We start from the raw sequence: 12,241 nt of genomic DNA, 5'->3' as shown, positions 1-12,241 counted from the left end.
GCCTGGAAACTAAGGAGTTTATACAACCTGTAATTGCTAAATAATTTGGAATTGTATATTAAAACTATCAAGGAGAAAAGTAAAGACAATCAGTATTCTAGCCAAAGGTCTTTTTAGAGGTGCTAGGAATCCCCGAAATACTGACTTGTTTACAAGTGCTTATCATCAGCATTCTTCTGAACAAGCACTGCTGGATGGTGAGGTGCACAGGCCAATGAAACAGCACCCCAGAGAGGTGGGCTTGCAAGAAGAAGGCTAGAGCCATGGTCGGGACTGTCAGGGAGGCCAGGAGAAAGCAAGCCAAGCAGGAGCCAGGGTGATGGCACAGCCCAGGGCAGGGAGGAAAGAGAGAAGCTGTGGAAATACAGAGGCAGCAAGGAGGTTGGAGAAAGCATGCATTCTTCAGGAAGCTCCCAAGAGTCTGGCATGTCTGGAATGGAAGATAGAGGATCATGTAGGTCAGGCATGTGAAAGCCTGATTAAAGAAGGCATGGACTGGGTGGTAGTGGCACACACCATTAATCCCAGCACTCCGTAGTGGCACACACCATTAATCCCAGCACTCCGGAGGCAGAGGCAGGCAGATCTCTGTGAGTTCGAGGCCAGCCTGGTCTACAGAGTGAATTCCAGGAAAGGAGAGAGAGAGAGAGAGGGAGGGAGGGAGGGAGGGAGGGAGGGAGGGAGAGAGAGAGAGAGAGAGAGAGAGAGAGAGACAGAGAGAGACAGACACGGAGAGACGAAAAGACCGGGAGATTGTCATGGCCACAGAGCAACCCTGCAACCGTGGGTGATTTCACCCCTGACATTGTCAGACACCCATCCTCACAGGGACAGATCCTGGGCCCTGCTTCTTCCCCTCATAGACCCGCAGTTGGATGGGGTCATGGCTAGCATCTTAACTGTAAATAGAAAAAGAAGCTGGGACTAGAATTCCAGAAATAGGGTTTAAGACATTAACAAGATTCATGATGGAAGTTAATGCTGTTTCTAAGCAGTGTTTTCCCCAAAGATGTGCCCTGGTTGCTTGAGGCCTTTGCAGTGTCTCTTTTGGAACTGCTTCAAACAAAGGCCAGCCTGGGGTTCCCTTGTGATCCTCCCTTTAGAGCTACACTGTAATTTCTTGTATTCCAGAATGAGCACTCCCCATTCTAGTCTATGTCTAGTAAGACCTAGCACTGAACTAACATTTGACTGGTTCCCAGGGCTAAAACTCCATCATTGCAGATAAAAGCCTGTTACCTCTGAAAACTGTCATGAACCCCCTGGTCAGCAGCTTACAGATCCCTCTACCTTCTCAGAAGTTGCCTGTGAGAAGGGACTGGTCGACTAAGGGTGTAGCTCAGCGGTAGAGTGCTTACCCAGCTTGCACAGGCCTGGGTTCAGCCTCCAGCTCTGCAGAGAAAAAGGAGGGGGTAATAATCTCTTCCTTGCCCGTCCATAGCCAGTGCAACATGGGAAAACTTTTGGAGAACACTATCAGTGGATGCTCTGATTATTGTCTCACATTTTGTTAACATTCCAAAACACATGTTTGCCACATTGTGGTGTCTGTGTGTTCTCCCAAATAAACAGTTTGCTTCTGGAGAGCAGAGCCTGGGTCACGTCTGCCTTTTTGCCATCAGTAGCTAGCAGTGGACTAGCCCATAAGAAGCCCTCAGATGTTTGTTGAATGGATGATTGAGTCTAGCTCATTGCCTTGTTTTCATACCACATATAAGGACTGGACTATGCCCTTGGAATCACTCGGTTCGCGGAGCAGACTCAGGACCACTTAAGCCTAGCAAACCTGGTGCCAGGCTTGGCCAGTACCCAGGGTCTGAAGATTTCATTCTCATATATGCCCTTGGAATCACTCGGTTCGCGGAGCAGACTCAGGACCACTTAAGCCTTGTCAGGCATGTTAGTCGTTTGTCATTGTGAACCCAGTCTTGGGGCTAGAGAGATGATGAGCAGTTAAGAGCACTTGCTGCTCTTGCAAGAGGACCTGGGTTGGGTTCCCAGCAGCTACATAGTAGTTATCAACTAACCATAACTCCACTTCCAGGAGACCTGGCACCCCTTCTGACCTCCATGGGCACCAGGCACACGTGTGGTATACAGATATATGGCAAAACACTCATACACAAAAATAAAATAGTATAAAGGTTTTGTTTGTTTTTTGTTTTCCCAAAGAACCAGCTGTTCTCTCACACTGAAGGAACAAAGCAAAGGCGAAAGGAATTAAATCAGTCAGTACAGAAATAAAACGTTTTTTAATCTTTGGCTCTATGCTCCTTATGTTTAAAAATAACCAGTGAGAAGTTTTTAATAATTAGCTCTGGGACGCTTATGCTAGAATAATTAAATTCTAGGATACCTTTGAAGATAGAAGCCTGTCGGGAATGGTTTTTAAAAGCACTCAGCTGATTTTTACGTGCACTCTGGTTCTGATGGAAGGGTTCTAAAAGCACTTAGAAGAATGTTGCTTTCAAACCAAATCCTCTCCCCAGAGCTCTCCATTAGGAGCTGTGGGAGGTGCAGAGGAGCGGGAGGGGTCTCCCACTGAAGCCTCTCAGGGAGCAAAACCTTGCAGTGTGTGATAGAGTGCAGTGTAAGAGCCACCATTAGTGTGTGCTGAGCTGGCAAAAGTCGTGGAAAAATGGACTTGAGACTCTCTGCAGCCCAGCAGGTGTTTCAGGAAGCTTATCATGAAAATAAAAGACAGCTCCTACCCACAAAAGGTCAAGTGGTTGCCTAGCAAACCTGGTGCCAGGCTTGGCCAGTACCCAGGGTCTGAAGATTTCATTCTCATTAAAAATCACCATGCTCAGCACTGGGCATACAGCTGTGAAGCAGGCATACACTGTCTCAAACACAGCACCTGCGTCTCCTCCAGGGCAGTAAACAGACAATTTCAAAATAGTGAGAGATGACGAACAGCTAAGTAAGGTTGCGGAGACAGGAAGCGTTACACATTGGAATGTCACATGCTTCTACCTGAACTATTTTAGTCTGATCTGATAGTGTTCCTGAGTAAAGGCATATGATAAAAGAAATGAATAAGAAATGCTATTCAGAATCTAGAAGACTCTGAAGAGGAAGAATAGTAAAATCACTAAAACAATAAAGTAGAATAGCAGAACAATTGTTTCTTGAGCGGGGCATGGTGGCACATAGCTGTAATCCTAGCACCCAGAAAGTACCAGGCCAGCCTGGGGTGCATAGCAAACCCATCTCAGAAAACAAAATAAACATGTTTATTTCAAGAGGGAAATGTTCTTAAATTGGGGTAACTTGGAAATGAGAAGGAATGGCTATGAAATCTTTTAGCAAGAGAGCTGTTTACATTACCTTGGGATAAATCATTTCACTTCATTTTAATTAGAAATGAGTTGCTAATGTTGGGATTCTGTACTGAGCTCAGAATCAGATCTTCTGGCTTTTGCATTGATGTCACTGCCATCCCATAATTTGTCTTCCAAGTTGTCTGAGAACTTTAATACTGAATGTCATGTCAGTAAAGAACCATTTGTTTCCTTTGTTTATACTTTTACACAGTCCCACATCAGAATAAAATTTCTTGTACAACACCACTCTGGAGATAGGAAGCCCCCAACTTGTAAGTCTATGCTGAAGATTGTTTTAATCAGAATGAAACTTCTGTCTTTGCCTTCAAGTAAACAAGTTCCGAAATTCTCACATGTAAATAATTAGTGTGTAATTAACTCCACAAGAATTCGTTGCTCTCATTGGTGAGTTTTATAACCAGTCACCGAGTGGATAAGACTGAGTTATTGGGATGTGCAAGACTGAAGTACCAGCACCTCCAGGATGGATGAAATAAGTTCTCAGTCTGCATATGTACCCTCCCAGGAGACTGAAGTGTGGGCAAGCTTTCAATTCATACAGTGTGATTTATGGAGGCACAGAGGTCAGGAGTTTATTATACCCAAAATCATAATAACTACTTTGTTTTTGCTTTAAAAATGAAGTGACCAAAGCATGTTGAAAGATAAATGGGTGAGCCATTCTTTGCTATTAAAGATTCCATATTATTGTGGAGTAGCCAGCCATCCTAAGTGTTGTGGTATTAAATCTGAAGCTGAGAGCCCCTCCTTCCCTCTGGGTTTAAGATTGCTATTAATCAAAACTTTGGGCCTGTGTAGCAATGGCGTATGAAACAGCTGAAGCAGACAGCTCCTTTAATTTGTGGCATTCTGTGTTGTTCAGATTTGTGAGAGAGGTTTCTTCCTGTACACTTGGTTCTGTGGCTCACTTGCCTGGATTTCATTTATTATACCAGAATCAACCAAGTCCAATAGTCGCAAGATTGTCTCATGGCATTGAAAGGAGGAAGGTACCTTTTTTTGTTTTTAATTGACAAAGTCTGATAAAGTCATTTTGAAACGTGAATAATCTCTACTGGAAATAGCTGTTATAAAAAATCTGTATTGGAGGCAGAATATGAGATCATTTTTAAAAAATAGAACAGTGAATTTGTGAAAAGGCTAATAACCTAACTAGGGTAGTGGGGTAAGTGGAGCATCGATACAGAAGTATTAAATACAGTTGTTTTGAAAGACATGTGATTCCAGCTTAGGTGTTCGCTTAGGTGTCCGTGATGGGAGAGTGTTAGGAGCTCACAGTACAGGGCCTGAGCTCCTGTGGTGTGTAAAGGGCCTTCAGCAGGACAGCCTTGCTGCTCCATTGCACTTGCTCCCTTTCCTAGGGTGCACTTTGTGGGGTGCACAGGACAGACTGCAGGAGTATGGAGGAGAGGCCTCGTCACACAGTGCATTACCAAAATGTGAAGAGCTTTACTTTATTCAGTGTCTACCGCTGTGACCAAACACCACAACCAACTTCCACATCACTGTTCATCGTCAAAGGAAGTCAGAACAGAACTCAAACGGGGGAAGAACCTGGAGGTGAGAGCTGATATAGAGGCCGTGGAGCGGTGCTGCTTACTGACTTGCTCCCCACAGCTTGCTCATCCTGCTTTCTTCTAGAACCCAGGACCACAAGCCCAGGGATGGTACCACTCATGTGGCTGGGCCCTCCGCCATCAACCACCAACCAAGAAAATGCCTTACAGCCAGATCTTATGGAGGCAGTTTCTCAGTTGGGGTTCTCTCCTCTCAGGAAACTCACACCTGTCCAGCACGCCCAGGGAAGCAAGTTGAAGATGTTCTGTAGAGTCCAGGAGGAGGGGAATTGCTTAGGGCTTAGCAGCAGCCTCAGTAGTAGAGGCTGATGCTGTTTAGCTGGCTTTCAGAAGCACTTCACTGAGTGAGTCTGCCACTGATTAGCCAATGTTCAGAAGCAAGAAGTTGTTGCTGGTGGTTGGCTTTCAGAAGTGACGTGAGCTGTCACTGATTCTTTAGACCTAGGTAAGTCAACATTAGTTGGTTAAATCCAGTTGTGTTTCCAGCTGGATCTACTGGTTCCTTGAGGGGAAAAAAAATCGACCCTTTTCAAGGAACTGGGCACTCTCAGAAGCTAACACCCAAATAAACACCATGGGAAATTTAAAATACAAGAAAATCAGAGTCTGCAGGGAATCCACACATGTACACAATGGACCTGTTAGAACTCAGAAGTTCTCACATGTAACGTGGCTCATTCCTGTGTTGAGATCAGTTATTAAAGTCAGAACAAACTGTATTACTAATGATAATACACAGTGATTTGAATGTGGTTTACCCCGTGTAAATATGATGTAGGTCATCTATTTGTCACTGATATTCACTGTGTCACCATGACCTTCTAAAGCAGAACAGAAGGAAGTAGTAGTGGTCCATATGCATATCCCCAAAAGGGCAGTATCTGTAATATTTTCCTTTGCTCCCCAAATCTCAGGAATCTTCAAAATCTGAACATACTCAGAGTTTTCTATACAAATACATGTCACTCATCATCAATGTGCTGCAGGGAAAAGAGTAAGGGGTTCCTGACAGTACCAACTGCCCAAATCTCTGCCCATACAGATCAAAAGAAATCACTGTTACATGTGAGCTCGTCTGAAAGTCGCAAGGGGCATCATATGCAGGGCTTTTTCCCTGTCTGCTATGACGAAGGAAATACGTATTCAGGATGCACTGATACTAACTGGATTGTTTTTACTTAAATAACTAGTAGAAAATTCTTACCACTGTTGTTTATTCATATAAAAACTGAATTTTTCTTTTTCCTAATTCATCCAATTGCCCTGAAGTCTTTTGACTCTGCTGTTTCCTGCTGGCACCTCACAATGGGGGCACAGCTAATGCCTGGCACAGCTCCCTGCTGCTAAGGATAGCTAGCTTATGACCACTTAGAAATCAAGCACATGCTGATACCTTAAGACCAGTGAGCATTTGCTGAAGTAGGAAGGCATGATAGTAAACTTTCTGTAATCAACAGTGAGAGGGGAAAATTAGTTCATGGAGTTATGCCAGAAGTTCCAGTCCCTTTAGGATAGAAAAGCTCAGACCCTCCCAGAAAAGACAGCCACAACACAATTTGAACATCACTTTTGGTTATTTTTTAAATGTTTATATTATAGATGCACACTTTTTTTGTTCTGTTTGTCACTGTTTATTTGGTTTTTGTTAATTTGCTAGAGGTACTGGGGATTGAACCCAGGACCTTATGCATGCAAGGCAAATGCTCTGCCACTGAGCTGCACACCAGCCCTAACACATCATTTAAAGGTGGGGATTGGGAGGGGGGAGCTTGGTTTTAGGGTAATCCTTGCTTTTGACCCTTTGAACCACTCAGAACACAAACAGCAGATAGGTCTGGTTATTGGCTGGCATCTGGCTTCACAGCTGGCTCTCTATGGTTGAGTGTACTCTTAAAGAAAGAGGACAGAGTTCCAAATGTGGTTTTAGAAGACTCTGAGGTCGAAATCATAGTTTCTCACCAGGAGGAATCCTCACTGAGCATGAGGGCAAAGACTCCTAGAAATGCAAAGTAGTGGAGCAGACAGGCGTGTTTTCCAAAGTTTTGCTTTGTTTCTGCTATGCAGTTCTGGGGACCCAAACCCAGGGCTTTGCACATGCTAGACTGTAGTTAGAGATCTTCTCTCCAGGTGCCACCAAGCCCTATTAGTCCAACAACCCATTTGTAAAATAAACACACAGACATTTATATTATTTAAACTGCTTGGCCATTAGCTCAGGCCTACCATTGTCTAGCTCTTACTCATATTTAGTCCATTTCTATTAATCTATACTTTGCCACGTGGCTTGTGGCTTACCAGTACCTTACCTCTTTCTTGTCATGGCGACGGCTGACAGTGTCTCCCCACCCCAGCCTTCCACCTCCCAGAATTCTCTTATCTCTTGTCCCGCCTATACTTCCTGCCTGGCCACTGGCCAAATAGCATTTTATTTATACAGAGCGATATCCACAGCACTCGACACTCCGCCACTGCGTGAGATTCCTCACCACAGCATGTGTTCTGTAGTACCGCTTTCCAGGTGCGAAGGGCACGTGTAAGCAGCGACCGCTCCTGGTGCCCGCAGCTGCCTGGTTCCCTCTGTGAGAATGGGGGATAAATTTCTACTTGGGGTTCTCAGCCTGAGCTCACTGGGCCTCTCTCCTCTTCTTCAGGATGTCACATGTGCTCCAGTTTGAGGACAGAAGCAGGAAGGTGAAGGACGCGAGCATGCAGGACTCAGACACATTTGAGATCTATGACCCTCGGAACCCAGTGAACAAAAGGAGAAGGGAGGAGAGCAAGAAGCTGCTGAGAGAGAAGAAGGAAAGGAGGTGAGAGCAGAGCTGCTGGCAGCGTGCCCACAGTCAGTGTCCTCGTGACAGCCATGGACCGAGGCAGAAGGGACGGGTGTGAAAATATGTCTGAACCTGTTCTCTGGCCCAGAAAATGGATACTTTGTTTTGTAAATTTGGAATGACGTAAGCAAATGCTTTTGGTTACTGATACATTTTTGTCCTTAATTGACCTTTTATATTGCTAAATCTGAAATAAGATCCGTTTCTTTCCAGTTTAAATGTTAACCATCTGCAGATTGTATAAGCCTGTTTATGTCCCTTTACCCTGAAATGTGTGAAGTCTTCTTATCAAGATTTTTATAAGTGCTCACAGAAAGAATAAGGGGAACTTCTCTGACACTTTGATATAAAATAAAATAATTATAAAATAAAAATATTAACATTGATGACTCTTTTTGTACATAAACATATACAAATAGCCAGATCAGTAGGACTCTTGCCTTAATTTGTGAGAAACACACAAGCAGATTAATATTCTCTGCCCAGGCCATTGCCTGGGTGTTATGAATGCATTCAGGATAGTAGCACTCTGCTGCCATGTTCACCAAACACCACATCCTGATGCTGGGCCACCTCAACGCAGCAGCACCAGGAGCAGTTAAGAGCACAGGACCCATACCACCAGTAGAGCACATCAGGAATTTAGCTCTTGATGCAATCACTCACACTGGATGTTTCTGTTACCTATTTTTAGTTCTAAAATCTGCTTGCTAAAATTGTACAGCAAGCTAGCTTCAGTCACCTAATAAAACTTCACCAGCCCCGTCTTTTCAGAAGAAGTAATGAAATCGGTTTCCTCTTCCTAAAGCGCCGGCTCTTCAGCTGTGATCCCAGGTGCGGCACTGGCAGCAGACATAGGACGGGGAAACCCTAGTCCCTGCCTTGCTGCCTGCCAGCCACAAGCAGCAGCCCTCCTCTAGACTGTCAGTGTCCAGGGAGCTTAAAAATGTCATAGTCCAGACCAGAAAGTTAGAATCCTACTAGGCCTGTACTCTAAAGAAAAATTCAGACACTATTCGAGATGAGTAGGCACTAACCTACATTGAAGTATCATAAAGCAGAGTATACATGTTACATAGCCAAGCTGTGGAATACTTTATAGTGATAAAGACCACTAAACTCCAGGAATGTATCTAAAGGGGCAGCGTTTGCCTAATGTGTACCAGGCCCTGAACTAAATCCTCGGGACAGAAATAAATAAATAAATAAATAAATGAATGAATGAATGAATGAATGAATGAATAAGTAAGTAAGTAAGAAAGTAAGTAAGCAGAGCTATATTACTGTATCTTAAAATGAACAAACAAAACCAGATATATCAAAATGTAAAGCAGATAAGTAATATAAGTTGAGAATATAGTAAGGGATTATGCAGGTTTAGTAAAGTGGAAGTTGGGGGTTTTCCTCCAAAATCCATGACTTCATTAGCCCTGGATAGTTACTCTGTTTCTAGTACTAGGCATGCTTGTTGAGTGGGTATTGAGTCCAATTGAGAGCTGTTGGTTACCACAAAGGTGTGTACCACTATAGCACTCAGGTTTACAGTATCATGCTGGTGGTCGTGGCTCCTAGGTCTCAGAGCTGGGTAGAGCTGTTGGTGGCTTCCCTCCTTTGGAAGCTTGCTTGGTGCCTTCTGATGATAACCATGAAAGATACTGACAAAATTAAGATCTTAGTTTAGCTAGATGATCATCCTATTTCAACTATAAGAAGCAGGAGATTCTGAAATGTAGCAGTGATTGTGGAATTTCACCATTACAAAATTCACTAAGTTTAACTAAGTAAGTAATTTTCAAAAAGAATAGGAAGCTAAATTTGGTATAAAATATGCTTGTAGTCACAGGAAAATGTTTAGGCCAAATAAATGGAAAGAAAAAAAACTAAAATAAATGTGAAAACATTAAAAATAGCCTTTAAATTCACTTAATTTTTAAGTTTGGGTTTATTTTTTGTTTATGTGTTTTGGTCAGGGATATTAGCCTGAGACAAAGCAGCCTGTCAGAGTTCTTGTTCTTTGCCTGGAAAAGCTAGAAAGAGAAAAAAACAATTGGCATTTTTGTTCTCATTATGACTTCCGCTTTGAGTGAAGCTGGTGGCAGGTAAGACCTAAAACCAGCCCTTGACTTTTCCTTTCTCAAAGGGTAATTGAAGTGAATGCAGGTCCATCTGGGATTCTTAATGTTATAAAAATGGGCATGGCCACATACCCTCAGCTGTGGTCCCTCTGAGGCCATGTAGTCAGTAATGCATCTAAAAGTGGGGATATCTATCATAAATGGGGTCATTAAAACGTGTGAGGGGTGAGTGGTGTGCTGCTGTTTTTAGAACTCATTCCGTGAATGGTGGTGGGTGTCTTTATCAAGCTGTCACAGCCAGGGTCCTGATAAGATCGGATGTGTGAGGTACATAAACCTGTCATGTTGTGTCAGTGTGGCCTGTGTAGAAAAGGTTAGATAGAGCTAGAATTCAGCAGAAACATGCTGTTTTATCTTAGTGATAACAAGGAAGAGAGGGAAGGTGTGAAGTGAGTCACCACTGAGGGGCTTATCAGCGTGAACAATTTGTCTATAGGTGTCGATGTGGAGAAGTTAAGAGGGGTGACATTCTTCACTGCCATTCACAAACAAGAGTAGGTCTGCCTTCACCATCACCGTGACAGGCAACAAGCTAGCAGTTCCTCATCGGTTGACCCCATTTCTGTAGTAAGCACAGTACTTTTCCCATCTTTGCTTCGTTCAGCTTTTAATGGAGAGGTGTGATACAGGCACCACATTGTGGAGAAATCCTCACTAGATGAAACTCAGATTCTAAGGAAAATGGTAAGACATCATCAGCCCTTACCAGGGTGATGTTAGAAGTACAGGGTCTGTAGAAAGAATGTTCATTAACACAACCATCCCCAGCACCTCCCGGACATACACACCCCTCAGCAAACCCATAGACCCCGTACGTCTCTGTCACAGTTACTGAGTCTCTCCAGTCCCTGTGAAGAGGTATTGCCAGTGATGTGGTGGCAAGCAAGCTCAGAAAGAATTTACAGCATTTGTCAGAGTGTTGTACCATGGCCCATTTCAAGCCCTGATATAGCCCTGCTGTTCTAGAGCTTTTTGCCATCTGCTTTCATTTCTGGCTAATGCTTTTGTACACTAACTCTTGCATGGGCACTGAAGAACTCACTCTATTATGACCCCGTTTCCAGAGCCACAATCTCCCTGCTTCTCTGTTTCATGCGATTACCATTTTACGATTGATTTGTAGCTTTAGATTCTCTGTTGATGAAATTTTCCAAAGCTTCTCTTTGGGTTTTTTCCCCTACTTTCTTTTTTTTTTTTTTAATTCCAGTAAATCTTATGCTCCGCTCAAAAAGGAACCAAACCTTATGGTGAAAAGGAGGTGTAAGAAATAGAATGATGGGTCTTCGATTTACCCACTTTAAATGATAATATACAAATTCATCATTTAACTTGAAAGAGCAGTGTTGAGTTAGAAGACGGGGATTCCCACCTGAAAAGAAAAACATGGATTCTAAATGCAGTGCAGGCAGAAGTGTGCTCTCTCTGTCTCCCACATCTGCTGGAAATTATTCCCTGAAGATTACCTCATGGTATAAATTCATGTTACTTGATCAGCTGAAATATCTTCTGGAGACTTTCTTCACAGCACCAGTTAAGGAGAAAAAGATATTTTTTTGCCTTTAGAAAATTATTATTTTTCTCATCCTCATAATGCCAAATGTGGTCCTTATATCTAAACTGCTATCACTTTTTTTTTAAACGATCGAGATAATTTTGAAATTAGGAAACACCCGAGTGGCTTGTGAATCTATTTCCTGTGCTTAACGTAGGTTGTGATTATATCAGGATATTCACATACTTCAATAAACATACACTAGAAATGAAGGGTCCCACATAGAGAAAATGTTATCACCCCCCTTAATATACAGGCCTTGTAGCTGGTTCTTAACTGTTATAGTGAACTTATAATCTGCAGGCTTCCTTCTCTTTCCCATGTGATATGTATAAAATGTTGAATTTTCAATTAGGGGCAAATGGTTTATGTGGGGTGAGAGGCATGGACATTTTTCCTCTAGTCTAAAAATTTCATTATAATATTGTATTATGGGTGCAAAATGAATAAACTGATTAAGAATTAGTGGTATTTCCCAACCAGCCGAAGAATCCAGCAAGTGATTCTTGAACTTACAGAAGGGATGTGCGATGTGTAGGGTTTGAGTCCATTACATAGGAAATGTGTGTTTCAAACCTGACCCATCCAAAGTTGAACATAGCTGCCATTGCCAGCCTTGCTTCATGACAGTTCTCCCATCTCGGCACTGGCAATGCCAGCTTCCTAGTTGTCCAGGCCACATAACCTGAGTCCCTGTCTTTACCTTGCACACTCAAGCTGTTACGATAGTCCGTGGATTCTCCCTTCAAAACAGACCCAGAATATGACTGTTTCCCACACTTATCACTCAAGCGAA

At 43.1% G+C, this 12,241-nt stretch overlaps 1 protein-coding gene and 1 non-coding gene across 3 annotated transcripts in view; one reads left to right on the top strand and one right to left on the bottom strand.

Annotated features, from left to right (window-relative positions):
* Positions 1-8,105, top strand: part of Cwc27 (CWC27 spliceosome associated cyclophilin) — a 185,440-nt gene extending 177,335 nt beyond the window's left edge. The window contains exon 14 of one of the 2 annotated variants that reach the window (XM_036207404.1): positions 7,576-8,105. In XM_036207404.1, coding sequence (XP_036063297.1) covers positions 7,576-7,738 — 163 coding nt within the window. In that variant the 3' untranslated portion in view covers positions 7,739-8,105. The remainder of the gene's footprint in view (positions 1-7,575) is intronic. The other variant, XM_036207405.1, reaches the window with a different exon arrangement.
* Positions 6,576-6,652, bottom strand: Trnaa-ugc. Its single transcript has one exon. It is a non-coding gene; the product is annotated as a tRNA-Ala (tRNA).
* Positions 8,106-12,241: the final 4,136 nt, after the last annotated feature.

The sequence above is a fragment of the Onychomys torridus genome, chromosome 15 (assembly GCF_903995425.1).
Source record: "Onychomys torridus chromosome 15, mOncTor1.1, whole genome shotgun sequence".
NCBI classification, from domain to species: domain Eukaryota; kingdom Metazoa; phylum Chordata; class Mammalia; order Rodentia; family Cricetidae; genus Onychomys; species Onychomys torridus.
This window is presented reverse-complemented; position numbering and strand designations above follow the sequence as displayed.